Source organism: Myotis lucifugus, unplaced genomic scaffold (genome assembly GCF_000147115.1).
Source record: "Myotis lucifugus unplaced genomic scaffold, Myoluc2.0 scaffold_6, whole genome shotgun sequence".
Lineage (NCBI taxonomy): Eukaryota > Metazoa > Chordata > Mammalia > Chiroptera > Vespertilionidae > Myotis > Myotis lucifugus.
Genome location: NW_005871054.1, coordinates 11,402,191 through 11,426,818, shown reverse-complemented (window position 1 = coordinate 11,426,818; position 24,628 = coordinate 11,402,191). Strand labels below are relative to the sequence as shown.

The following is a 24,628-nucleotide window of genomic DNA, read 5'->3' as shown; positions in this document are numbered from 1 at the left end:
AGAACAACTCTCCATTAAATATTTTAACTCTAGGGAGCCACTCTGCAGAGTCCACATTTGCTCATTGATTTAAAAAAGTTCAGTCAGAACTCTGCCATCGAAAGTGCAGTTTGAGTGACTGTCCTCTAAGACGGCCATTGCAGAGCACCGGACAAGCTGCTAGGTGCCTATGAATTATAATGGGAACCACGATGTTCAAGAAGCTTCCTGGATAATGGATTTTCCAAGTCATTTGTGCTACAACTAAATTAAAAATATAAAGCCTTGGAGGAAAATGGTATAATCTAGGCTCTCACTCAAAACCCATTTCAAGGTTTCTCAAGACACAAAGCAAAATGATCTAATCTTTACCCCCTAAACTAGAATTCTCCTAGCAATAATATAACATGACAAGAATAACTCTGGTAAATAAAACTACATGTTGAATTCTTCCAGGGGGAATGTCTGCATCATCTGAAATGATTTCTCAAAAATATTTTTTAGAAGCGGAGAGTATTATGTTGTCAGGGCAGTGCCATTGCAGATATGCTTCAGGAAGCTCTTTGATTACAAGCTTCTGTTTCCAGACACCTAAACCTTCTTCGTTTTATTTTATTTTACTTTAATTTTTAGTGAGCCTGTAAAAGGTGGTTGCACTGATATACCACATATTTTAATTAGTCTGAGGATGGGTTTGACGTGCCCCAAATTACTGGCATGTGTGCTTTCTGGTTGCCTGGCTCAAAAATGACCCTTCTCTGGAAGCATGTCATTGCTGATTGCATGGGGTAGAAGCACCTCACTGACTGTGCTCTTATGCTTCTGCCTTGGGGCCGGGCAGGGGGAGGCAATCAGATTCTCTCTTGGGAATTTAAAACTATAACAGACAGATAGAAGGAGTCTTTGCAGCTGATTCATTGTGAAGGTGGAATCTAGAAAGAAGTTCCCTGATCTCTTACTGCTAAAATGCCAGATTCTCCCTGGGTCTTGCCAGCACCCTTCTACCTCCTTATTCTTCTCATAAATTCATCTCTTAAGTTTGTCAGAGGTGATTTCTGGTGCTTGCAAGTGAGAAAAGCCTTATTCAGAGCCCTACCCAGGGTTTCCAGTGGAAGTGCCCCACTGTGCCCTTGATGCTCCATAACATAGACAGGGCATGTGCTGGTGGTCAGTGAGAGAGCAGAAGACTGAAGAGTGATTTTAAGTATATATATATATATAAAGAGAGAGAAAGAGAGAGAGAGAGAGAGAGAGAGAGAGAGAGAGAATCATTGATCTGCTGCTTCCTGCACGCCCCCTACTGGGGATCGAGCCTGCACACCAGGCATGTGCCCTTGACCAGAATCGAACCCGGAACCCTTCAGTCTGCAGGCTGACGCTCTATCCACTGAGCCAACCCGGCCAGGGCAAGAGTGATTTTTTCCCCCCATTGGCTTTTCTAAGCTGGTGTCAAAGGCCAGGACTGACCTTATGGGATAATGGCGCTAACCCAGCTGCCCACATAGAGAATGAGGCTTACAAAGCTACACCTCAGATGATACCTCCACCAAAGTTACTTTGTTACTGTGGCTAGAAGGGAAGGCTCCTCTGAACTCCTATCAGATTTTGTTTATAGTGGCCTTTATTACCTTCTATTGTTCCGGGAGTGATCTAAAAACTGTAGTCCTCTCTTTCCTACAATCTGAAGACTGTCATTGGATCCTGCACATTGACCGGTTTCAGCATGTAGTTCCTGAGTGGTCAACAAGTCTGACCTGAGGGCTTTCTCTGTTTCTAGCCTGAGGCTTAGGGATGGGGAATAGGGAAATGAAGGATGAAGAATGGGTTTGCGAGCAGATAGGAGTGACCCAACTAAACAATAGGATCCAGCCTATAATGAGGTGTTAGGGGGCATATTTGAGAGGCAGCTCAGCCTGGGCTGAAAAGGCCAGCATATCAGACTCCAGGCAATAATGAGCTCCGCTATTTATGGATTCTGACTTACTCACCTTCAAGGTTGAGGAGACCTAGTGGGTCATTTTCTCTAATTAACACCTACCAGGAACAAAACTAGTCCATCAGGCTTGCCCCTTGGAAGACAGATATTTACTGTTCACCCTCCTATATGGGCTAGGACAGTGGTTGGCAAACTGCGGCTCGCGAGCCACATGCGGCTCTTTGGCCCCTTGAGTGTGGCTCTTCCGCAAAATACCGACTTTTGCGCATGGGCCACGAAGTTTCAATTGCACTGTACGTGTGCGCCTGCACGTGGTATTTTGTGGAAAAGCCACACTCAAGGGGCCAAAGAGCTGCATGTGGCTTGCGAGCGGCAGTTTGCCGACCACTGGGCTAGGAGAATGAACAGTAAATGCTGTCTTCTTGGCATCATCAGATTGCTACAATAATACTTTGTAGTTGTGGGAAACCTTTACTTCCCAGTACTTTTGGCTCTGCTTTCTGTTTATCTTCCCCATAGTCACACCCACTCAGGGGCAGGAGTCATCGCTCCCCTTTTATGGACAGCATAGAGCAGCCGTTCTCAACCTGTGGGTCTCGACCCCTTTGGCGGTCGAATGACCCTTTCACAGGGGTCGCCTAAGACCATCCTGCATATCAGATATTTACATTACGATTCATAACAGTAGCAACATTACAGTTATGAAGTAGCAACAAAAATAATTTTATGGTTGGGTCACAACATGAGGAACTGTATTTAAAGGGCCAGAAGATTGAGAACCACTGGCATAGAGGCTTTATAGGTAGCCCGAATCCACAGTGCAAGTTAGGGAAACGAGACCTGGTGCTAGAACTCAGGTCTGCCTGGTCTTTGTCCTGTCAATCAATTGAGATCACTTGGGGGGCTATGTTGGACCCTACCCTATCATACCAGAGCATCCCCATCCCTGTGAGCTCAGATATGTTGTCTGCTGTTGTTCATGAGGTAGAATTAGGGACCCAGGAGTCACCTCATTTCCTCAGAGTCAAGGATGATTCTGAATTTGGCTCAGGTGGCATTACAGAGCTCTGGCTCAGGGCCACACAGAGCAGCTGTGCATGATTTGCTGGCCGGGAGGGGGTTTCCTCTCCCAGTGAGGCAGAAGCTGGGAGTAAATGAGGACCATGTAGAGAAGCTGCTAGAAGCTGCCCACCACGTCAGAGAGCCCACCTGCCTGGTGGGAAGGATTATTTTAATTCTCTTCTTAAAAAAATAGCTGGTGGGAGACTTGCTAAAATTTGCATTGAATGTGATTTTTCGCACACCCAGAGGAGCTGCCAGAACAGAACACATATGCTCCCCTGGAGCCAGCCCTCTGGGGTCTGGGCGTGAGCAGCAAGGCCTCTCCCAACTGCAGGGGCTCAATTGGTTTTAGCTTCCTGTGTGTGAGATCAGTTACACTTGGCCAAGACTCCGTCTGGTACAGCTACTCTGGAAGATTATATTTTGAAAAAAAGATTTCAGGCCTCATTTTAAGACATGAAAAGAAGCCAAATTGAGGGGCTTGGAAAGAAGATAGAGGTGGGTAAAGGAGCAGAACTTGAGCTTTGAATTAATCTGACACTGCTTTTGAAATAAAAAAGAATAAGGCAAGAAAAACCCACAGAATTATTGCTCTCCAAGGGGGGAAGCTGGGTCCAATGCCAAAAAGGTCTGTATGTGAACCTTTTGGCTCTACACTTCCACTGAGATTTTGGGAACTCTATTGCATGCTTTTTGGTATCTCACTAGGGGCCATCATTCCCCCAAAGGATGATTTTTGAACTAATAAAGTCTGGTTCTTGCAAAGCTTCCCCCAAGGAGCCTGTTTATAAGCACAGGCATGTTTAAGAATTGCCTTGAAGGTACAGCTGGGGGAGCTGAGTCAGAACTGAGGTTCAGGATCAACTGCTACCTGGGGCCTTTGCTTTTTGTGGGGTAGGGAGGTGGGACAAGAGCTTCCTGAATTCTGCGTTTTTTGGTCTGGCTAGCGTTAGGGAAGGCAGGGATAAGACATACTGTATTACCTGCAAGAGTTAGGAAAGCTTCCCTCTGTCTAGTGGGCTCCTACCTGGTGTCCTGGACAGGAAATCCATGTCTCAATTCAGGCTGCCTTGGTGGTTGTTTTGTTTTGTTTTAATGGATCCTGGGCTGGGGATTAATTTTTTTTCTTCTAATGAGTGAGTTAAAACAAATAGACAATAAAAATTAAAATAATCCAGATGGGAGTATATTAATATAGGTATGTTTCCAGTCTTGCTTCTCAGAGGCTGATATGTCTACAAAGGCCTATTCAAAGGACAGACTAGGGCTCTGCAAAATCTTGGACCTGATTGTTGATATAACAGAGAACCCCCTCCAATACCCATAGCACCCTTGCCTCCTCACTGTCTAGGATGGAGAATTTTTAAATGGTATTTAGATATGGTACATTCTAAATAATATGTGTTTCCTTTTGGCATTGGTTCTTTGTTCTTATTCGACTTCTATTCAGTTTGATCATCATGTATGTAGTTCAGTAAACATTTTAATCATACTACCTGAGAAATTCTGGGAATCTTGAGTTGAATAAGACCTCTTCAATTGATTCTCACTTCATTGATTCAAAACCAAAGGGAGAGGGGCAGATTTTACCCCCAGGGGCTATTTGGCAAATGTCTAGAGTCATTTTTGGTTGTCACAATTTGGGAGGGCAGTGCTACTGGCACCTAGTGGGTAGAGGCCAGTGATGCTACTAAGCATCCCACAGTGTACAGAACAGTGCCCCCCCCCTCCACTACAAGTGATTATCTGACTCCAAATGTCAGTTGTTCTGAGGTTGAGAAGCATGCTGTAGCAGAAGAGACACACATTGAATAAATGGTTACACTGTGGTGAGATATATGCAAAAATATACGTAAGTACAAGATATTGAAGCAAGTACATGTGTTTGTGTTTGGGAGGGTGGGGGTAGGAGAGGACATTGGGGAAAGTTTCATGGGAAAATGACTCCAAATCATGATTTTTACTTAATGCCTTTTAATTAACTGTCCAAGAATGACTTTTGAAAGTTTATTAGTCAAGAACTACATATTGGATTTTTTCTTTTTGCATAACCCTCTGGGTAATTTAATCAAATGTTTTTGATGACTTCATATCTTCTCTTAAAAATAAAATTTCCCCAAAGAGCTGGGGAGAGGCATAATAAGAAAAAAATCCATTCAACCTTATTTCATGTTTCTCTAGTCCCGTGGTCGGCAAACTGTGGCTCGCGAGCCACATGTGGCTCTTTGGCCCCTTGAATGTGGCTCTTCCACAAAATACCACGCGGGCGCGCACGTACAGTGCGATTGAAACTTTGTGGCCCATGCACAGAAGTCGGTTTTCGGCCTGGGCGAGTCTATTTTGAAGAAGTACTGTTGATATTTGGCTCTGTTGACTAATGAGTTTGCAGACCACTGCTCTAGTCTACTATAACTTATTATGGTTATAGTTCTTCCACCTGGACAATTCTTCCCTTTTCTCCTTCAAGGTTCATCCTCATGACCTTTGGCTCATGAAACCTTTGGAGATTTCAGTTCACAGTTATTGATTTATTCTCTAATTTCCTTAGAGCCTTGTTACCTCTTTCCCCATGAATACCAGTCTCTTGAGCATATTTACACATAGACTATGGGCTACTAAAGGACAGGGACCACACCCTCCTCCTGTAGATCCCTCTATAACATTGAACACTGTTCTGGACCCTGATTTCCACTGCAAGAGGAAGAAGGAGAAAGACATCCAGGAAAGATGTTAGGATACTAACATTTTGCTGGGACACTGGACTCATGGATACAGCACATTTTATCTTTCCAAGTCTCTGGATCATGTCTTATAATAAAGTCTAAAAGTTTAATCTCTGCTCAGTTGGAACAACATGCAAAAAATAAATTGCCATAATTATTATTAGCATTTTCTTACAAACAGATTTTTCAGAAGCTATTTCTACATCAAGCAGATCAACCTTTCTGTTGTCATAGAGACAAAGATCTTTATATAACCATAGGCAAGGTGAGATTTTTTTCTCTCTCTCCCTTCCATTTGTCTGGAACTAATAAGGAAAGGAAAAATTTTAAATCTTTTTTCTATTATATTTTTTTATTCCTCAATTAAAACTAGTAAAAATGCGGGAGGCATTTTTTTTGTATCACATTTTAGGTTTTAAATATCTAAGTTTAAATAAAATATGGAAGGGATGGACAGATAGGAACAATTGAACAATGCCATTTTTAAGATTTGCAAGCATGGGCTTGTCAATGATAAGCAATTACAGCCCCCCCCCTCCTTTTAAACCAAACAGTGAGCTTCAGTTGGAGGTCTTAAAAGTCAGGACTACCAAGGCCTGAAATGATTAAAACGTGAACTAGCAGTTGCTGAGGGGCTGCTGAATTCTAAGGGGCACTGGGTATCCGCCTTCTCCAATCCCCGAACCCAGGGTGGTCCTCTTCTCTCTGCTGAGCAAGTCCTGTGGATAACTGAGTGCAAGACCACCTCCCTCTTCTTCTGGAAGCCTTAGCTCATAATTCAGTGCTCTTCTTTTTACAAACTCCTGATAACTTGTTATCCATAGCATTTGTCTATTTTATAATTACCGTTTACCATTTCATTCATTCATCATTAAGAAAAGAGGATTTTAGCATGAACTCAAACACTTTTCCTGTCCTTTGCCTCAATGTTGAATTATATCTTTACCCAACTGACTTCTTGCCCTGGGACTCAGAAGTCTGTCTGTTCTTTCTAAGATTAACCCTTCCCCTATGATCTGAGACTAATGCTCTCCTCCCACCCGCATTGAGATCCCACTCCATCAAGTATTATTCTCCCCACCCCTTGCATTGTCAGTGTCTGTCCTTCTCCATGGATTCCTTCCCCTATTTCTCTTAAAAAACCCCCAAAACAAACCACCATTTTTTTCTCAATCCTGTTTATTTTTCATATGTCTCAGAGTTTGGGGTTTTAATTTGATCACAGCTGCCTTTTGCAATCGATGGGTATTATGGATGTATGTATGTGTGTGGGGGATGGTGGAAGTGTGGAGACGGGAAGTATATGGCACAAGGAAGTTTACAACAGACTTCTTGCTTTCTAGAAGGTTATATCCTCTGTAGAGAGCAATATCTTGCATCAGAATCACGCGGGGAGTTTGTTAAAGCACGGACTGCTAAACCACACCCTCGGAGTTTCTGATTCCATAGATTGGGGCTGGGGCCTGAGAGTATGCATTTCTAACATTTCCCAGGTGATGCTCATGCTGCTAGTCTGGGACCACAGTTTGAGGAATATTGCCTTAATATATCTACCCTCCTATTCATTTTTATGCACCTCTTTTGTCATATTGATGTTGAAGTCACCATATCCTGCTGAAAAAGTTATCCTGTATGGGCCTTTATCAGCTCCACCTCCACAGGGTTCTCACCTGAAGATGAGTCATCTCTCGATTGTCTGATCCTCAGGAAGTCTGATCTTGTGAGGGGCAGCATGTCTGTTGACCCAAGGCAGGGTGGGGTACCTTTTTTCTTCCAAGGACCATTTGAATATTTATAACATCATTTGCTTAATATAATTCACTTAATATAAATTTATGTTGCTATGAAAAAAGCTCCTAGATTTATTGAATTGTGAGTTCCACCTGCAGTTGCCTTGCAGGGCCAGACCAAATGATTTCAAGGGCCTTATACGGCCTGAGTCTGGATGTTTCCCACCCCTGGCCTATGGGGTCTAAATGTCTAGGAGAAGATGCCAAAATAGTGCGTGTGAAGAGAGGAAGTCAAGGGTTCTCCAGAATCCCACAGGGATGGCAAAGGACTTCAGAGCCTGGACAACTAGCTCCTTTTTGCGTGTGAGACTAGGCAGCTTTAGCGTGCTAGCAGACTTATCTTGTCTCACACTCAACCCCAAATCTAGTCAGCCCTTAAAATCTTTTAGAAGGGTTCTCAGCTTCTTTAAACTGTGCTGTGGGGCAACAAGAGGATTTTTGTTTTGTTTTGGTCTTTCCCTTTCTGTCTTCTCCAGGGAAGGGGTACACTCCTGAGGCCTCCAAGGGTGTGGCAGCAGGAATTGTTGAGAGATTTCAGTGAAAAGCTGAATCTGAAAGGAGCTGGGACTTGGTCCACCCATTCCTGCCACCCACCAGGGGTTCTCCACTCAGTGCCAACTTTGGAGAAGCTGGAGAAAAAGGGGTAATTTTCTTGCTAAGAAAACAAATATAAAAAGATAATTAATAGATGAAGTGTCTTTGCTACTCAATAGATGCAGGGCCTTGGTTATTCTGTTTCTTTGGATCTCAGTGTTTTGTAATCTGTATGATGAGCACTAGGCAAGTGAGAGAGGCTGTTCGTGGCACAGTCATTCATAAGAGCAGGATGAGAGGCTTGGCAGAGAAGGACAAGGCCTGGGACTTTGAAGGCAGGTTTCATAGATTTGTTGATTGATTGAAACAAATTCTATCAGCATGGTCCTCACTTTTAGGGGATTGAACTGACAAGATAATTAATGAGAATTAATATAAACCCCTCAACCTTTAAACTGTATCTGTCAACCACAAATATCCCCTGAAGGCTACTCATTCTTCTGGGGGAGAAGTCTGGCCCCTCAGGAGGGAGGGAATTCCCCTCAATGAAATGGGCATCTGACAGACTGCTGGGGCCCAAGGAATTGGGGAGGGGGGTCTCTTTCATCCCCCAGCATGAAATTCTATCACCTCCAGTTGTTAGAACATGACCAAGACCTCCACTTTGGTGCCTTTTGGATTCTTTTATAGTACCCTTTTCTCTTGTAGCAAGTTTATCAAAATGTAATTCATATACCATAAACTCACATATTTATAGTGTACAATGCAATAATTTTTAGTATAGTCATAGACTTGTCCAACCATCACCACAATCTAATTTTAGATAGTTTTTGTTACCCCAAAAGCCACACCCTTTAGCAGTCACCTGACCCTTACTCCAACCTGGCAGCTTCTAATCTATTTCTGTGTATCTGGCTATTTCATTTTTTTTAAAAAAATATATTTTTATTGATTTTAGAGAGGAAGGAAGAGAGAGAGAGAGAGAGAGAGAGAGAGAGAGACATCAGTGATGAGGGAGAATCATTGATTGGCTGTCTCCTGCACATCGATTGCCGGCATGTGCTCTGACCAGCAATCGAACCGTGACCTTCTGGTTCACTGGTCAATGATCAACCACTCAGCCATGCCGGCAGAGCTCTGGATATTTCAAATAAATAGAATCATATTATGTGGGTACCTTTTTCTAAATTGAAGAAAGGAGACCTGATGACACCCTGATACACTAGCACTCACCCCCTTCTCTTCCTTACCCCATTATTTCAACACACACCTTCCTCCACCTGCTTGCTGATGTATACAATTCCCTTAACCAGCCCTGTGAGGGTGGAGGCGTTGGTGGCAGGCCCAGGTGGGACACAGGGCCTCTGATTAATGAGGCCTTGATTGAAATGAGTTTGTCTGGGACAGGGGTGGAGCAGTGGCTCGCATGCTCACTAAGGTGTAGGTGGGCCCTGGCTGGGGGAGGCGGCTCCCAGCAGTCCGGGTTGGGTGACCAGGTCACCCCTGGCCATTGGGCCTGAACACCTCATTCCTAGAGGACCACAGGAAGCCAGAGGTCACAGTAAGTTCTACCAACCGGGCTGCCCCAAGGCTCAAAGACCACGCAAGATTTCCGGGGGCAGAGCAGCATCACACCCTGCCCCTTTCCAGTAGCGACAGGGAAACAGGGAGCGACGCCTTCCCCTGTCGCTTCTGGGCAATTCCACAGCCCCTGCTGCGGCCCCAACCAGGAGAAAGAGGGGACGGGGCTCCCAGGGGCTGGAGGTGCGACAGCAGGTGGGGCCCAAATCCAAGGTGCGGTACAGGGTGGTAAAGACAGACCCCAATGTTTGGCTTCTCATCACCCTAAAAGCTGGTGGGTTTGACCAGGTGAAAGATTTTCCTCCAAAGTTCCAGGTAAAGGCGGGCAAAGAGTAGGGAGGCGAAGTGGCGAGGAGCGAGGGAGGGTCGCAGGTCGGGGGCGCCGCGTACTCACAGTCGGGTGAGGCCGGCCCGCGGGCCAGGGCAGCGCAGGGCGCCGTCTGGCGGGCAGCTGCAGGGCTCGGGGCAGTGCGTCCCGCTCAGCGGCCGCGGCAGCGCGGGCGGCAACAGTTACAGCCAGCGCCAGCTGCGGCCACCGCGCTGGGGACGCCTCGCCCCCATGGCAAGAGAGCCTGAGTGCAGGCTTTGGCGACTGGGCGGGCGCCCTTGATAGCCCTGGAGTGGCCCGCGCCCCTCTCCCCGCCCCTTGGCCTGTCCTCCCACCTTCTCGGCTCCGCCCGCCCTTACCCCCGCTACGGCGTCCCCGCCGCTGAAATTGTGTTGTGCCTCGACGTGGGACAGAGTTCAGTACCCCATCACTTCCTTACTGCTGCTTTCCAGGGACTGTCCGTCCGCTACAGCTGCAAATAGCCCTAGTTCTGGGGTAGCTGTGGGAAGGGTGCATGCTTGGGTAAGGGTGCGGCGTTCAGAATGCCTGTCCTCGCTCCACTGTAACCAGGAGTGTGAAGTTGAGTGAGTTGTGTCACTTCCCCTAACTTCTTTTATTTCATCAGGGAGGGGACAGCCCCAGACTCGGGTACAAACCATACCCCATCCCAGGGGTGAAAGTGCCCAGCTGAGAAGCTTCTCCTCTCCTTCCTTCTCAGCCCTAAATCCTTTCTCTTTCTTCCCCACCATCTCCCTCCACACTAATTAATCTCTGTCCTACCAACTTCCCCAGTACTGCTCAGTACTCTCTTGGTAGTAACTGCTTTCCTCCTTATATAATAGCGATTTGAGTCTGTTCTAATCTCCACTATAGATTGTGAGGTGCCAGGGATTCTTTCTGGCTTCTACATGGTAAAGATTTGTTGAGTGAATGAAACTGCTCCAATAATATACAGCAGTTACTCCACTAGAGGCCCAGTATGGGCTGGATCTGTGACAGGTGCTTTCCTTCACATCATGTCTAAGCTTCACAGTAAACTAGCAAGTGTTACAATCAGAAAAACGGTGTTCTGAGAGGTTACATGATTTTCCCAAAGTCACACAGCAGCAGAAACTGTTTGAACTCATATTTATCACCCATGCAAAAAAAAATATTACTATATGATCTACATACCAAGGACTTGGAAAGGAGACAAAATGTTATGGTAAACCTGGGGATCCGTGATTTCCCTATTTAATCCCATCATTAAAACACTTTTCTACCTTCCTTCCAAGAACTCTGGAAATCCTAGAAGTCTTTCTGGAAGAGGTGGGCTTTGAGAGCTGGGAAGGTATCCAAGACTGTACAGACAGGAAGTGAAAACAGATTCCCTTTTTTTCTGTGTTGAAGTTACCTCTCATGGACAGACTGGCTCAGGCACCAGTCTCTAGTCTCTTGGAGTCTCTTGCCCAAGGAAGGTGAATTTAAAAAATAATTGGGCTTTGCTAGATGACAGCATTGTGCTAGATGGCATGAAAAACAAAGCTTTGTATGTCTATATGATTGTCTTTATGTTCTGGATCCCTGTCTCCAACTGCTTACCTAACTATATTTGCTGTTCCCCTGACCTGGAATGATTTTCTCTTCCTTTTTCATATTCCATTTAGGTAAACTCCTAGTTGTCCTTCACGACTCAACCCAACGTCACTTCCGCTGTAAAGCCTTCTCTGATTCGACCTGCCTGAGTAGTTGTGGCCATAGCACTTGATTCTATAGCCAGTAATATAACACACTGTAATTATGGCTTTAATTTCGCTTCCTCCTGTCCATTCATTTTAGTATTGCTAGGGTATGTCATAGCTTCTAGCTCCTAGTAGGTACTCAGTATATATTGTTGAGTAACAGAATGATTAAATGAAACCCATACGCAGACCTATAGCAGATGCTCAATAAATCAGCTGAGAGAAGCTTAACAACCTTGCTTGATTTATTTTCAACGGGGTCACATTTCCTCTCTTTTAGCTTTGTCAGATTTTGGTGGGGAAGTTGGGGTAACTCTGAGCTTTTCAAACATTTCCACCATGTATCCTGAATTGCAGGAGAAAAGGGATGGATACTTCAAGGTGGCTGAGTGGCATTTATTTCAAGTCTTATGTTATATGGGGCCTTTTCTTTTTACTCCATAGCCTGTCTGGTATATAAAAAGAATGTTGCTCCCACCTATCCCTGAAGAGCTATTTGATTCTATGCTTGGGTATCCTTGGGAGTTACTTAAACTCCCATAAGAGAAGAACAGAGCAGTCAGAACATCTTGATTTTCCTTTCTGTTTCATCATCAACCATGTGACTTGTTCTTTGATTTCCTCATCTGCAGGAGGAGGGGTTGGAGTTCACAATCCTTAAGGCTCTTTTAGCTCTACAATGCAAGGCCTTTGTGGGCAGCTCCTATTGTTTTGTTGGTGGAAGGAGGTGGATTGTGTATACTGACTTCTTATTGCTTGTACTGGATTGGAAATTAAATCCTTTATAAAAAGGTGAAGTTGTTCAGTTGAAAGAAAACTTTAATTCTAATGAGCTTTCATTAAACTTTTATATCTCTGATTAATTTCTGTTGTATCTTACTTATCACATTGGTTCTTGTAGTGTACCTCTTATAACAAAATCACACTGATTGTTAAAATCACAAAAGTTCATTACAGTGGAATTTACCTATCCTTCTCTTTAAGATGTGACCTATTTAGAGTGAATATTTTTAAATCTGAAGAACCCCTATGTCATATAATTATACTTATGGTTACTTTTGTCACAGAACTTCAAAAGAGCATGACCCACAAGGATTGCTAATTATTTTTTACTGACAAACTAAAGTTTTTGGAATTCACAAGAAGTTTATTCTAACTTAAAGAGATAAAGAATATCTGACGTGCCCTAACTGGTTTGGCTCAGTGGATAGAGTCAGCCTGCAGACCAAAGGGTCCCAGGTCCATCTGGTCAAGGGCACGTACTTTGGTTGCAGGCTCCTCCCCAGGCCTGGGGCCTGGTCGGGCTCATGAAGAGGCAACCAAACGTTGTGTTTCTCTCACATCGATGTTTCTCTGTCTTTTCCCACTCTTTCCCACTCTTCCTAAAAATCAATGGAAAAAATATCCTTGGGTGAGGATTAAAAAAAGAAAAAGAATATCTGACACTACAACTCAGAAATCTTAATAAAATTTTTTGAAATTTTAGAACGGGCTTCTTATATTTTAAGATGCAGAAATATCATTTTGGAAGCTTTAAGAACAAAGATTCCTGGGACTCTTTCCAAAAGAGATTAGAATTCAGTTGATAGGAAGTGGAGCCCAGGAGTCTGTTCTAACAAGCACCCATGCAATTTTGATGCATGGGGTTCCCAGAACACAATTTGTGGAACATTAAAATGGAAGTTCTAGAATTAAATTTGCCTTGAGAAGACAAAGCTCAAGAATCTTTACTATGGACTCTGAATGAAGTTTAAGAATTTTGACCCATTGTTAAAGAAATCTGGTATGTGTTAGCACATGCATACAAATAACATATTTGTAAAATTGTTCAACTGATTATAATACTGAGGTTTTGTTTTACTTTTAAGTAGCAATCAGTTTACTCATTTTAATTTTTTTTGGGGGGGGAGAATGAGCAATTTCACAAGATCATAGAGCATATTTTTTCTTATGCCTCACTAGATCAAAACTCAATAGCACTTGATGTCACACTGAGATACTGGAGTTGGAGGAAGTCGGCAAAGTAATGAAAAACCTCAAGCAGATTAGGTAAGATTTTCTGATTCTTGAACACATACCATATTAATATAATACCATAACTGATATTTCTTCCCTCTTAAAAGCACTGGTTTTACCTTTCCCTTAGAAGGAAAGTAGGGCATGGAGGGAAAATATGTGTAAAGAAAGAAAAATACAGTTAGCCTGTCAGTTGCTCACTTTACCACTGGGAGCAAAATAAAACGAAGCAAACAAAAAAGATGACCCCTGAAAGTTACACTGTGACATTTCATGCAACCTCCCTGTGGCTTGCTTGGAAATTTCACTTTCTGTTTTACTGTCTATATGGTGTGAAATCAGAGATGTGATCAGCTGTGCCATCTCCAACTCTGCCCTGGAGTTCCCGTGAGCCTTCACAGGAACTAGCTCAAAGCTGAAGGCTGATGGGCACCAGCCCTAGGGATGGGTCTGGGAATAGAGGCTTAAGGATGGTCTGGGGCATGAGAGTCCTTCTCCAAGACTGCTAGAAGAGCTAGAGAAGGGGCCTTGCCATTTTGGTCCTGTTGTTGGAAGGATATAAATGAATTGAGGCTGTTGTCCTCCTTGTCTCATGAAAAAGCTTACCTGCTACAGAGAGAAAAACAGAGACGAGAGACAGATGTGGGCAAACAGAGTCCGAGGCCAGCACCTTCCTTGGATTTCCCAAGTAATGAGATTTCCCAAGTAATGAGCCAATACACCTCTTTTCCCTTAAGCTAATTGGAGTTGAGTCTCTCTCACTTACAACTAAACTTCCTTGCTGTGACCTTTATTTGACTTGCCTACATCCTCCGACCCTTCTCAGCTAGGAAAGAAATAGGGATTTTCTATTCTTATCTCTGTCACTTTTCCCCTTTGATTGGTAGCATTTATCACTGTGCTTCTGGGAATAAACTGGCCCAGTGAGTGAACGAACAAATGAATGGATGTGAATGAGTGAAAAAAGAGGCAGTGTCATAGAAACACATTATTCTTCTTTTTAGAGAAGCTGCATTTTGCTAAATAACTCTCCAAGCATTCCTTCTATTTTAGGGAAGGACTCCTAGTAAACTGCAGCCTTGGCTTAGAAATCAAGTTTTCAAACTAAAATATTAGGTAGAGCCAACACAAAGAAAGAGAAAACTTTCTCATATGATGAAATAAATAAAAAAGGAAACAGGATTTGAGTTTTAAAAACTGATGTAAAATTAATCAAAGTGTGGACCACAGGATACTGTTGCCTCCCATGCTAATTGGCAGTATTTAGGGAAAAGGTGTCAAAGCTCAAGAAATTTGGGTCAAATTGGGTTCAAGTTAAACAAAGTTCTTTATTGGACACTTTCTCAGAATTTGTAACGTGCATTCTGAATCTCCAAGAGGGCCATAGGATATGCAGGGGACTGGTGTTGCTCTGGGACATACATTGGGAATACTGATTTGGGAACATAGATTGAGAAAACGGACTTTTGTGGCAAAGAACCCCTTCACTAACTGGAAGCCAGAGCTGACCTTGGCATGGATATAGCCAACTAATACGTGGACTTGCTGGTGATCAGGAAGGTTGCCTGGATCCCTCTTCTTCTCCCTCTAGCCTTTGATGTGGACAGTCTAGTTGAGAACCCCAATGTTATCAGTATATCCTTTTAGGGTGAGCATTGCCCTCCCCAGTCTCCTTTTTAAAAATGAAGATATAGCACACTGATTTGATTATATCTTCATTGGATTTATTTATTTTCAGAATAATTTTTCTGGGTCCTGGAATGGTGTGAAGACCTAGGGTACATGAAGTTTAGGGGTGGATGCACCTCGATTGAGGGGAGGGAGGGCAGGAAGCTTCTTCCCCTCAGAACAGCACAGGAGTAGACTTGACTTGCCCGCAGATGCATTCAGAACACAGAGATTAGGGTCTGGAGAGTGAAAAAACCTCTGTTTTCCTCCTGGCTGCCTTGTGTGGAGGTGGCCTGCTCTCTCACCTTCCTGCTCTCATCCTGTCCCTGGATCAGGCGTGGGTAAGGCTCTCAGTCCCCTTGTTAGACCCTCTTGCTTGCACGTGGCTCCATTAGAGATGCTCAGAGCGCCACACGTCTGCCTGATGGTGTAGATAATACCTGTCATGTTGATTTATGCTTTCTGCACATCATGTCACATGTAGACAAACAGAAAGGCCAGTCATTACCTTAGGGCCTGCAAGGCCTTTCTCAAAGGAGGAATCTCCTTCAAGGAATAGGAGTCATTACTGAATTGCACAATATGGGGCATGACAAACTGAGAGAATGGTGCTCCCATTTTCAGCAGAAGGGAAGGCAGTGGGAGCTGATTCGCAGTGGTGCTGAGGGCGCCTGGGGGAGACTGGGCACGCTGGGAGATGAGGAGTGCTGCCGTGGGTGTGTGGAGTTCGTAGTGACAGCTGGCTGGAGAGATCCAGGAGGCAGCTGGACTGCACTGGTGCAGAGCAAGGGAAACACTGAAATGGGAGAGATGAATTTGGGGATCCTACCTTAATGGTTGTCATCTCATAGAACCACTTTTGGGAAGTTACTTAAGAGGCAGATTTCAGGGGGCTTACTGGGAGATTCTGCTTCTGGCTCAGGACAGGAAATGTGCATTTGGAAAAGGAACCCCAGTCCACCCTCTGAGAAACACTGCTCCAGAGTGATAGATGAAACCAGAGAGAAATTGTCTGGAGAGAAGTGGGCTCAGGACAGCATGGTGAGTGGGTTACCTGTGTTAGGGAGGAGGAGGAACAGGAGGAGCCATAACAGAATTTGGGAATGCAGTGAAATCAAGGGAATAGATTATCCACTCAAGAAAAAAGACCCATGATAGGTAGACACAAAGGAAACTTTATTCTAACTTGAAATAAAGATATAAAAATTAAAGAAAACCAGATGTATGATTTTACTTCTTTTAAATTAGCCAAAAGTCATTTAAAGCAAACACCAAATGGTAGAGAAATAATTGTAAAACAAACACATCCATGCATTTAAAATGATTTAAGCCTTTTGGAAAGCAAGATGGTAATTCCTATCCAGATCCAGGCATATGTGTATCAATCCATTGATTCTAGAACTTAGAATTTTCCAAAGAAAATATTCAAACAGGATAAATAAAATGCCATGAGAATGAAGATGTTCATTATAGTAGTGTCCATATAACATATTTGAAATAATCTAAATATTCAGCAATATTAGTGATTTAAATAAATTAATTCACTTAATTGCTGAAATATTACAGTAATTTAAAATAATTGGACTAATTGAGAGATATAGAAGAGTTGGATATGTTAAATAAAAAAGTTAGAGTACAAAGTAATCTTTACATTGTTAGTTCAAATAAGCATGTTCCTTTGAGAAGAAAACCAAATTTCATTTTCTGCCCCAATCCTGCAACTCCAGGTCAGCTCAATGTGTCATGTGCCATGTTCCTGGTAACCTATAAAGCAAGCCACAGACACCAGTTGGTTTTCTGAGCAGTTACATGGTTCTCAGATATAAACATCATATAACCCCTCTTCTCGCCAGTTCCATCATTGGCTTGGTTTCCAACTCTTTCCTGCTCTTTATCAACTTAAGATGCCACTTCTGACCTTCTGCACTTTATATTAGCATCTGGCCTTTCTCAGTCCTGACTTTCACCTTCCTTCCTCTCAGACTCCACTGTGACAGGCCCTCCCAGTTTCAGACACTCTCGAGTACTAACACCCACCTCAAGGGTTCTATAATGGGTCTAAGTTTTTCCTTAAAATTTTTTTTTGCATCTAAGTAATGTCCCTGCTAAAATTATCCAGATGGTTTGAAACACCGAATATTGAAAAATATAATACTTTCTCATATTTCTCCCCCATCTACAGCCATGGCATTTGCTTCATTTCTAAATTATATACTTTTATTGCTACCTGCTTTAATTACCTATTGCTGTATAACAATATTACCACAAATTGGGCAGCCTAAAATTGTTATTGCACAGTTTCTGTGGGTCAGGATATGGGGCATGGCTTAGTTAGTGGAGGGTGGGCAGGGTTGGGGGAAGATCTGGTGGCCTAATCTCTGTATAGACTTTCATTACATTCTGATACTAGCTAGGTTCCAATTAGAATGTTGGCATGATTAAAGGCTCTGTGAATCTGCCAGCAATGGTCAGCCTGCGATATGGACTAACTTAGGTTTCTTTGGGCTGGTGTCACCTATGTGGCTCATGAAGGTCTCTTCCCCAAAGCTTTCTCTACTTTCTGCACAGGTCTGCGATTCTTCCCCAGAATGATATTCAGTCAAGGTATCAGTATTTAATAATAACAGGACGGATTCTTTAGGGACTTTTGAAAATCATAAAAAAATTAGTTGATAATAATTGAACTCACATAAAATTATGAGAATTATGTGTACTTTAACATATAGCTAGCCTAGATATACTTTTATACATCAATGAGATATGTTTTTTGGAGTACAATTCTTGAATAAATCTCAAGTTGCTTCTTCCAGGAAAACGGATATAATCTTTACCCCTAAGAAAATAGTCTTCTTCTTCTTTTTTGTTTTGTTTTGTTAATCCTCACCCAAGGATATTTTTCCATTGATTTTTAGGGAGAGTGGAAGAGAGAGGGAAAGACAGAGAGAAACATTGATGTAAGAGAGACACATCGATTAGTTGCCTCCTGCATGTGCCCCGACCAGGGCCCAGCCAGGGTCGAGTCTGCAACCAAGGTACAGGCCCTTAACTCAGTGGTTCTCAACCCTCTGGCCCTTTAAATACAGTTCCTCATGTTGTGACCCAACCATAAAATTATTTTTGTTGCTACTTCATAACTGTAATGTTGCTACTGTTATGAATCGTAATGTAAATATCTGATATGCATGATGGTCTTAGGCGACCCCTGTGAAAGGGTTGTTCGACCGCCAAAGGGGTCTCGACCCACAGGTTGAGAACTGCTGCCTTAACCATACTCGAACCCGGGACCCTTCGGTCCGCAGTCTGACACTCTATCCGCTGAGCCAAACTGGCTAGGGCAAAATAGTCTTCTTTTTGGTCTGATATGTAGTTTTCTTCTCTGAGTGTTTCTAAATATCCTGATCCTACAGGAGGTGGCCTATTCTTTTCTATTCTCACCCAGTCTGCTCTGGGGAGATCGTTTTCTTATACTAATGCCTGTATGATTTTTCTTTGGCCAGCTCTTGGTTTTTGCATCTGCAAATGTTCCAAGTTCATTTTAAGTATCAGGTGTCAGTGATATTGGTGAGGCTGTTCTGCTTTCCTCCACACACAATGCTGTGCCCCAGGCAGCTTGTTACCTGGAAAGACTCTTCTGTGGGCTGGCATTAGTCATTTTGCCTCCCTAGTATACTCTTCCTTTGGTAGCTGCATTCTGCTTTGCTTTTCAGGGAACTCTCTGTCCCCTCTTCAAGGTGTTTTGTGAGCCTATTGACCCAAGTGCTCCTTGGTCTTCAACTCTCTTACCTGAGAGGTGATGAGCACAGGACCTGGGTTAAACTTTGTCCTGGGAGTTCAGTGTTCAGTGAATGACTTGTCGACAGAAGTGGCCAGAGCTAGTCATTCTTTTTTCATCTGTGAGATTCTGACTGAAATTCTTGGAACTGATTTTTCTTGTCCTTTTTGAGGACTGCTTGTTTATATCTTTCTTAAGTTCTAGGACATTACCCAATGTCCTGTTGTTCTAATAAATTATTATTATTATTTTATCTATATTTTTTAGAGTCAGTTTCAATTGCTTACAACTAAAGAACCTAATCATATACCAAGTCTTTCTACTTTTATTTCCATACGTGGTCCTTTGAAAAACCTTAATTTTAGAGAGAGGGAGGGAGGGAGGGAGGGAGAGAGAGAGAGAGAGAGAGAGAGAGAGAAACATCAATGTGAGAGAGAAAAATCGATCAGTAGATGCCCTGACTGGGAATGGAATCTGCCACCCCTTGGTGTAAGGGCTGATGCTCCAACCAACCGAGCCACACCAGCCAGAGCTCCACATGTGGTCTTTTCTGTTCTTTGCTCTACTGGCCAAAAGTGGAAAGGACTGCTTCCCACTTCCTAAGTGTGTTCTGAGTAAGAGACTGCCCTGACTTGTCTTGGTGACATTGTTTAAGAGACTGATGAATGCCATGGAGAGCAGCAAGAGTGATTACCCTCAGACTCTTAACAAGACACGAGGACTGGGGAGGAGGCAGGGACAAAGCCTGGCAAGGACTTGGGCTCAGCAACATGGGAGCCCCTTACTCAAAGCAGTGGCAAGGTTTCAGGGGAGGGGCAATAATGAACCCAGGGAGCCTGACATTAGGCTCCTTTGCTCCCAATGGCAAAAATTCCTTTTCTTCAGGCTGGGCATGGAAGCAGAGATATCAGACTTTAAGGGTTCATCATTGGCTGGGACAATGAGGATGTCAGTAGTGACCATGACCTGATTTTTTGAGTACTGTGGAAGCCAACTGAATTCTGGGGAGACCCTCAGGAGGAAGGATACCTCAGTAATACCAGAGACAGAAATTCTTGCAAGTCTAGGAAGATGAGAACTCAAAATGGAAATTAATTTGATTTAATGAAAATAAAGAAATCGATGTTTTGCATGTCTCAGTGTGTTGACTTAGATTCATAATGGTTATAAGCCCTTAAAAATTCTCATCCATAGCTTAATGAGTGCATGCATGTCAGTTCTATCCCAAACATCAGCAAGCCTCTCTGTGGGTAAAGCAAAGACATATAGGGTTCTGCCTCAATCTTCCAAGAGCATACACTCTCATTGGAGAGAGATGACTCAAACAGCTAGGAGGAAGTTAGGTACCCTTAGAAGAGCTAATCATCAGCATCTGACAACAATTTAAGAGCTGTACTTGTGCTTAATTGGCAAACGAGTGGCTTAGTCAATAAGCAGTAAGAATTCAGTGACTGTAACATTAAAGGACAATGGGAGGAAGAAAAATAATTTAATGCTTTTTGTTCCAGTAACGGTGAGTATGAAGGGTTGCTTGTTCCGAGAAAAGGAACAGTTTGTCCTAGCAGTTCACTGCTTCCCAGGGAGCCCATGCTTTGCCAGCCTCTGGTCTCAAGGGTCCCTCCTCCAGAGATGGGGGGTCAGGCCTACTGGAGCAGCCTGCAGAAATCAAGCAGGCTGATAATGCGCTTAAAGATGTTTTCTGCTTATCCTTTCTCTCTGTCTTCCTAAATGCACAGCACTTTTCCAGGTCAGTGTCAGAGGAGTCTATGTTCCCCTTCAACAATAAAACCTAGCAGGCAGGGAGGGGATTGCTGGGGGATTAGGGGAACTCAGAGTGGTTTTGTGTGTCGGTGATACACAGTCCTCTTCTTCCATGCCAGTATCCAGCACAAGGCTGTTTGAGAGCCTTGCTTAAAAATCTGAAGCCGTGGCCAACTGGGAGCTCTGGGCTCTGATGTAGGGGAGGAGAAGAGACCAGATGAAGTTCCCGAGAAACCCAGGCTGTGAGGCTGGGCGGATAGGGGAGGGATTTGAGAGTCATGACAGTGTGGAGTTTGTCCCACTGTGTTTTTGGCATATAACTCCCTTTTGGAGCTTGGTTTTACTGTCTGTAAAATGACCACAAGAAAATAGATAGAGCTTTAATGAAGACCAAGCACAGACATCTAAATATCCTACATTAACACATTAAGAAGTGATTATTCACTTTACTAAAAGGATTGTCCCCTTTATAAGAATTCAAAAATCCCATTTACAGGGCAGTTTTCTTTCATTTAAAAGTAGAATTTAGTTTTCAAAATGTGATTGTATTTTCAGCTTTTAAGGAAAATATAAGTTGCATAAAGGGAGTTCTGTATGTCTTCTTGCTCTGTTTCTTCTTTACCCCTCTACCCAAGATAATGGTGCTTATCCGATGTTTAAGATATGAGCTGAAAACCAAATTGGTAGTGGATTCCTCAGCAAAGACAAACTGGGTTTTATCCTCCAGTGGCTTCTGGACTGGCAATGGACAAATCTTTGTTCTGGCCAAGCTCCAAGCTGGATTCCTTTGGACAAGTCTTAGAATCATAGAACCTTTGTGTTGTTAGGGGTCATCTAATCCAACCTCCTTTTGAGAGAGGCATTTCAATATCCCTGACTGATAATATTTTCTGGACCTCAGTATGTCCATCTGTATGATGAGGGGAATTGATCTTCAATTTGAATTAGGGCCCAGGGTGGGAGTGGGAGGGTTGAGAAAGTAGAAGCCAGGACTCGGAAGTCTAAATGTAATGGCATCACAATCTAGCAGAGGCTAAATTCTAGATAGATCATCTAAATAAGACGCCTTGGGGAATCAACCTCTCTACATTCCCTCCCTCTGCACAGAGCCACCCTCCTGTGGTCAGTAGTGAGGAAAAGTTCTGAGATCTTGAGGTACTTGCAGTTTGACCTGGAGCTACGAGCAGCTCTACCTCTGCATTTATAAAGGAAGATGAAGTCAGGATGTCAAATGAATTCTTCTCATCTTTGGATGAGAATTATTCCAAGGTTGAGCAGCCTCACTGCCTTTTCTCTCTTGCTTCTGGCTCTCTCTCCTGCCTTTACCCACCCCCAACCTATTCTGTCCTTTTTTTTTTTTTTTTTAAAAAAAACAACAATATGCAAACCTCAAGGGCATGCAGTTGGGTCTGGGTGAAATCAGCTGAGTGTTTACAGGATTTATCCAAGGAAGAGCCCTTGGGTCATTGTCATGGCAATTTCGATAATCCCGACAGGGTGCAGATGTGGCTGTCCAGGGCAATCTGAGAGTGCCTCCCACCCTCCAGCCTCAGTCACTGGTGGGGGCATATGGGGCTCGCTTACCCTTTTTTAGTAATCTATGTGCAGGGGGGGGGAAGTTCTCATAATTTTAGTCATAAAAACCTTGGGCCAAAATATTTTATCAAAAACTTCATCTGGAGTGAGAAAAAGGCTCTGCAAAGGCTGGTTGAATCATTGGTAGGACTGGGCAAATATGCCATTTTTGCATAACTGCATTGCTTCTTTATTGCCTGCAAACATGTCTATTTACTCTCTTCGATCCTATCTCCCCCTGCTGCACTCCGATCTGGAATATGAGCTCCTCAAGGCCAGGGATCTTTTAAAATTCATTTCTTGATGTTTTCAATGCCTGTCACTGTGCCCAGGCACTTAACAGGACTTTAGTAATCTCTTTTGGGTGAATGAAGAGGTGGCATAAGATGGCAGAGATGTGCAAGGCGACTCCTGTTGGATAGAGATTGGATGAAGGTAGGAATGCGTGAGGAAATCGATACCATGAAGATCAATGCCCAGAAAGGTAAATCTGGTGTCCAAGTAGTTGGAGAACTAGAATTGGAAAGAAGTTGGTGGTAGGAAGACCAGCAAGGAATGTGAACCAGTCTCCTTGAAAAAGCATTGCTAGGGGTGCCTAAGAGAGACCTGCTATTGCAGCTCTGTTCATCTGGCCAGGCGCACAGCCAGGAGAGAGATTCAAATGCCCAAAGAGTTGGGCACCAACTTGAACATAAATGTTCACAGCAGCACTTTTCATAATAGCTAAAATCTAACAACTCAGATCTCTATCAACTAATGAATGGAAAAACAGAATGTGGTATATCTATATAATGCAGCAACTTTTAACCTTTTCCACATCCTGGCACACATAAACTAATTACTAAAATTCTATGGCACACCAAAAATATATTTTTTGCAGCTCTGACAAAAAAAGGTATACTTTTTATTCATTTACATCAAATGGCTATTGTGTTGGCTTTTTTTTCCTTCATTTTTTAAATTTGACAATTTAAGGAGAGAGAGGTCAGTGCCCCTGACTTAATAGTCAGGTATTGCATGTTTTAAAAATTCTTGTGGCACACCAGTTGAAAATTGCTGATATAGTGGAATACCATTTGGCAATAAAAGATGAAACAAACTACAGCATGGATGAATCTTGAAAACATTGTGTTAAGTGAGAGAAGCAAGTTACAAAAGATCATATGCTGAATATTCTGTTTATATGAAATGTTCAAAATAGGCAAATCTATAGAGACAGAAAGTAGATTAGTGGTTGCAAGGGGTTGAGGGAGGGAGGAGTGGGGATTAATTGCCAATGTGTATGGGTTTTTTTAGGGGGTGATGAAAATGTTCTAAAATTAAATAGTGATGATGGTTGTATAACTCTGTAAATATACTGAAACCCATCAAATTATATACTTTAAAAGGACAAATTGTATGGTATGTGAATTATGTCTCAATAAACATAATTATTAAAAAATAAAAAAATTAATTGCCTAACATAAGGGTTTAAGAGTCTCCTGAGCTTTGGAGGAGAGGCTGCAGGGGTTCCAGAGAGTAAAAATGAATCAATTAGCAGGTTGTTCATGCTAATAAGTACTGTATATGTGCAAACCAATCCACAAGTCCGCAAATGGCTGTCTTCTTTTTATTTCCATTTATTTCAAATGTGGGCTGGTACAAATGCAACTTGGGTGGGGTCTGCTTCATTATGCAGTGTTCCACAAGGCCCCTCAGTTCTGGTAGCTGCATGTTAGTGAAGGAGCTCCAGAGCTGTCCTGGACTCTTGCTCCATGTCTGGCCTATTCAGGTTTCACCTGCTCTTACTACAGCCTCTCTTTTTCTAGGACTCAGTTTGCTAGAGGATGATACCATTCATCTTCAAATTGACCCCTCCCTTGGGCTGCTGACCCATGGTGCTTAAGCCAGGTCGTGAGTCAGGATGCCATTAGAATGGGAGGCCTTCTTAGAAGCTGCCAGTGCTGTGCTGGCAAACCAGCTCTCTTGAAAATAGGTTAAGTATCAAATGGCAGAGCCAGGATTAGAGTCCTAAATGTGGGTGTATTTAATTACGGGACTGCCCCACTCACTCTTAAAGCACTCACACTAGTTCACAAGATCCCCAACAGGAAGGTCTTCAAAAGGAAATGGTCCAACCCAAGAAAAGGGATGTCATTCTAAAACCTCCAGTGTGGCTGATTGCAAACTATCAATGTGAACA

The 24,628-nt window shown here is 43.2% G+C and overlaps 1 protein-coding gene across 1 annotated transcript in view; it reads right to left on the bottom strand.

Moving 5' to 3' along the window:
• Positions 1-10,112, bottom strand: part of LHCGR (luteinizing hormone/choriogonadotropin receptor) — a gene marked incomplete at its 5' end in the record, with an annotated part of 55,500 nt that extends 45,388 nt beyond the window's left edge. The window contains one exon of the mRNA XM_023746052.1: positions 10,000-10,112. Coding sequence (XP_023601820.1) covers positions 10,000-10,112 — 113 coding nt within the window. The remainder of the gene's footprint in view (positions 1-9,999) is intronic.
• Positions 10,113-24,628: the final 14,516 nt, after the last annotated feature.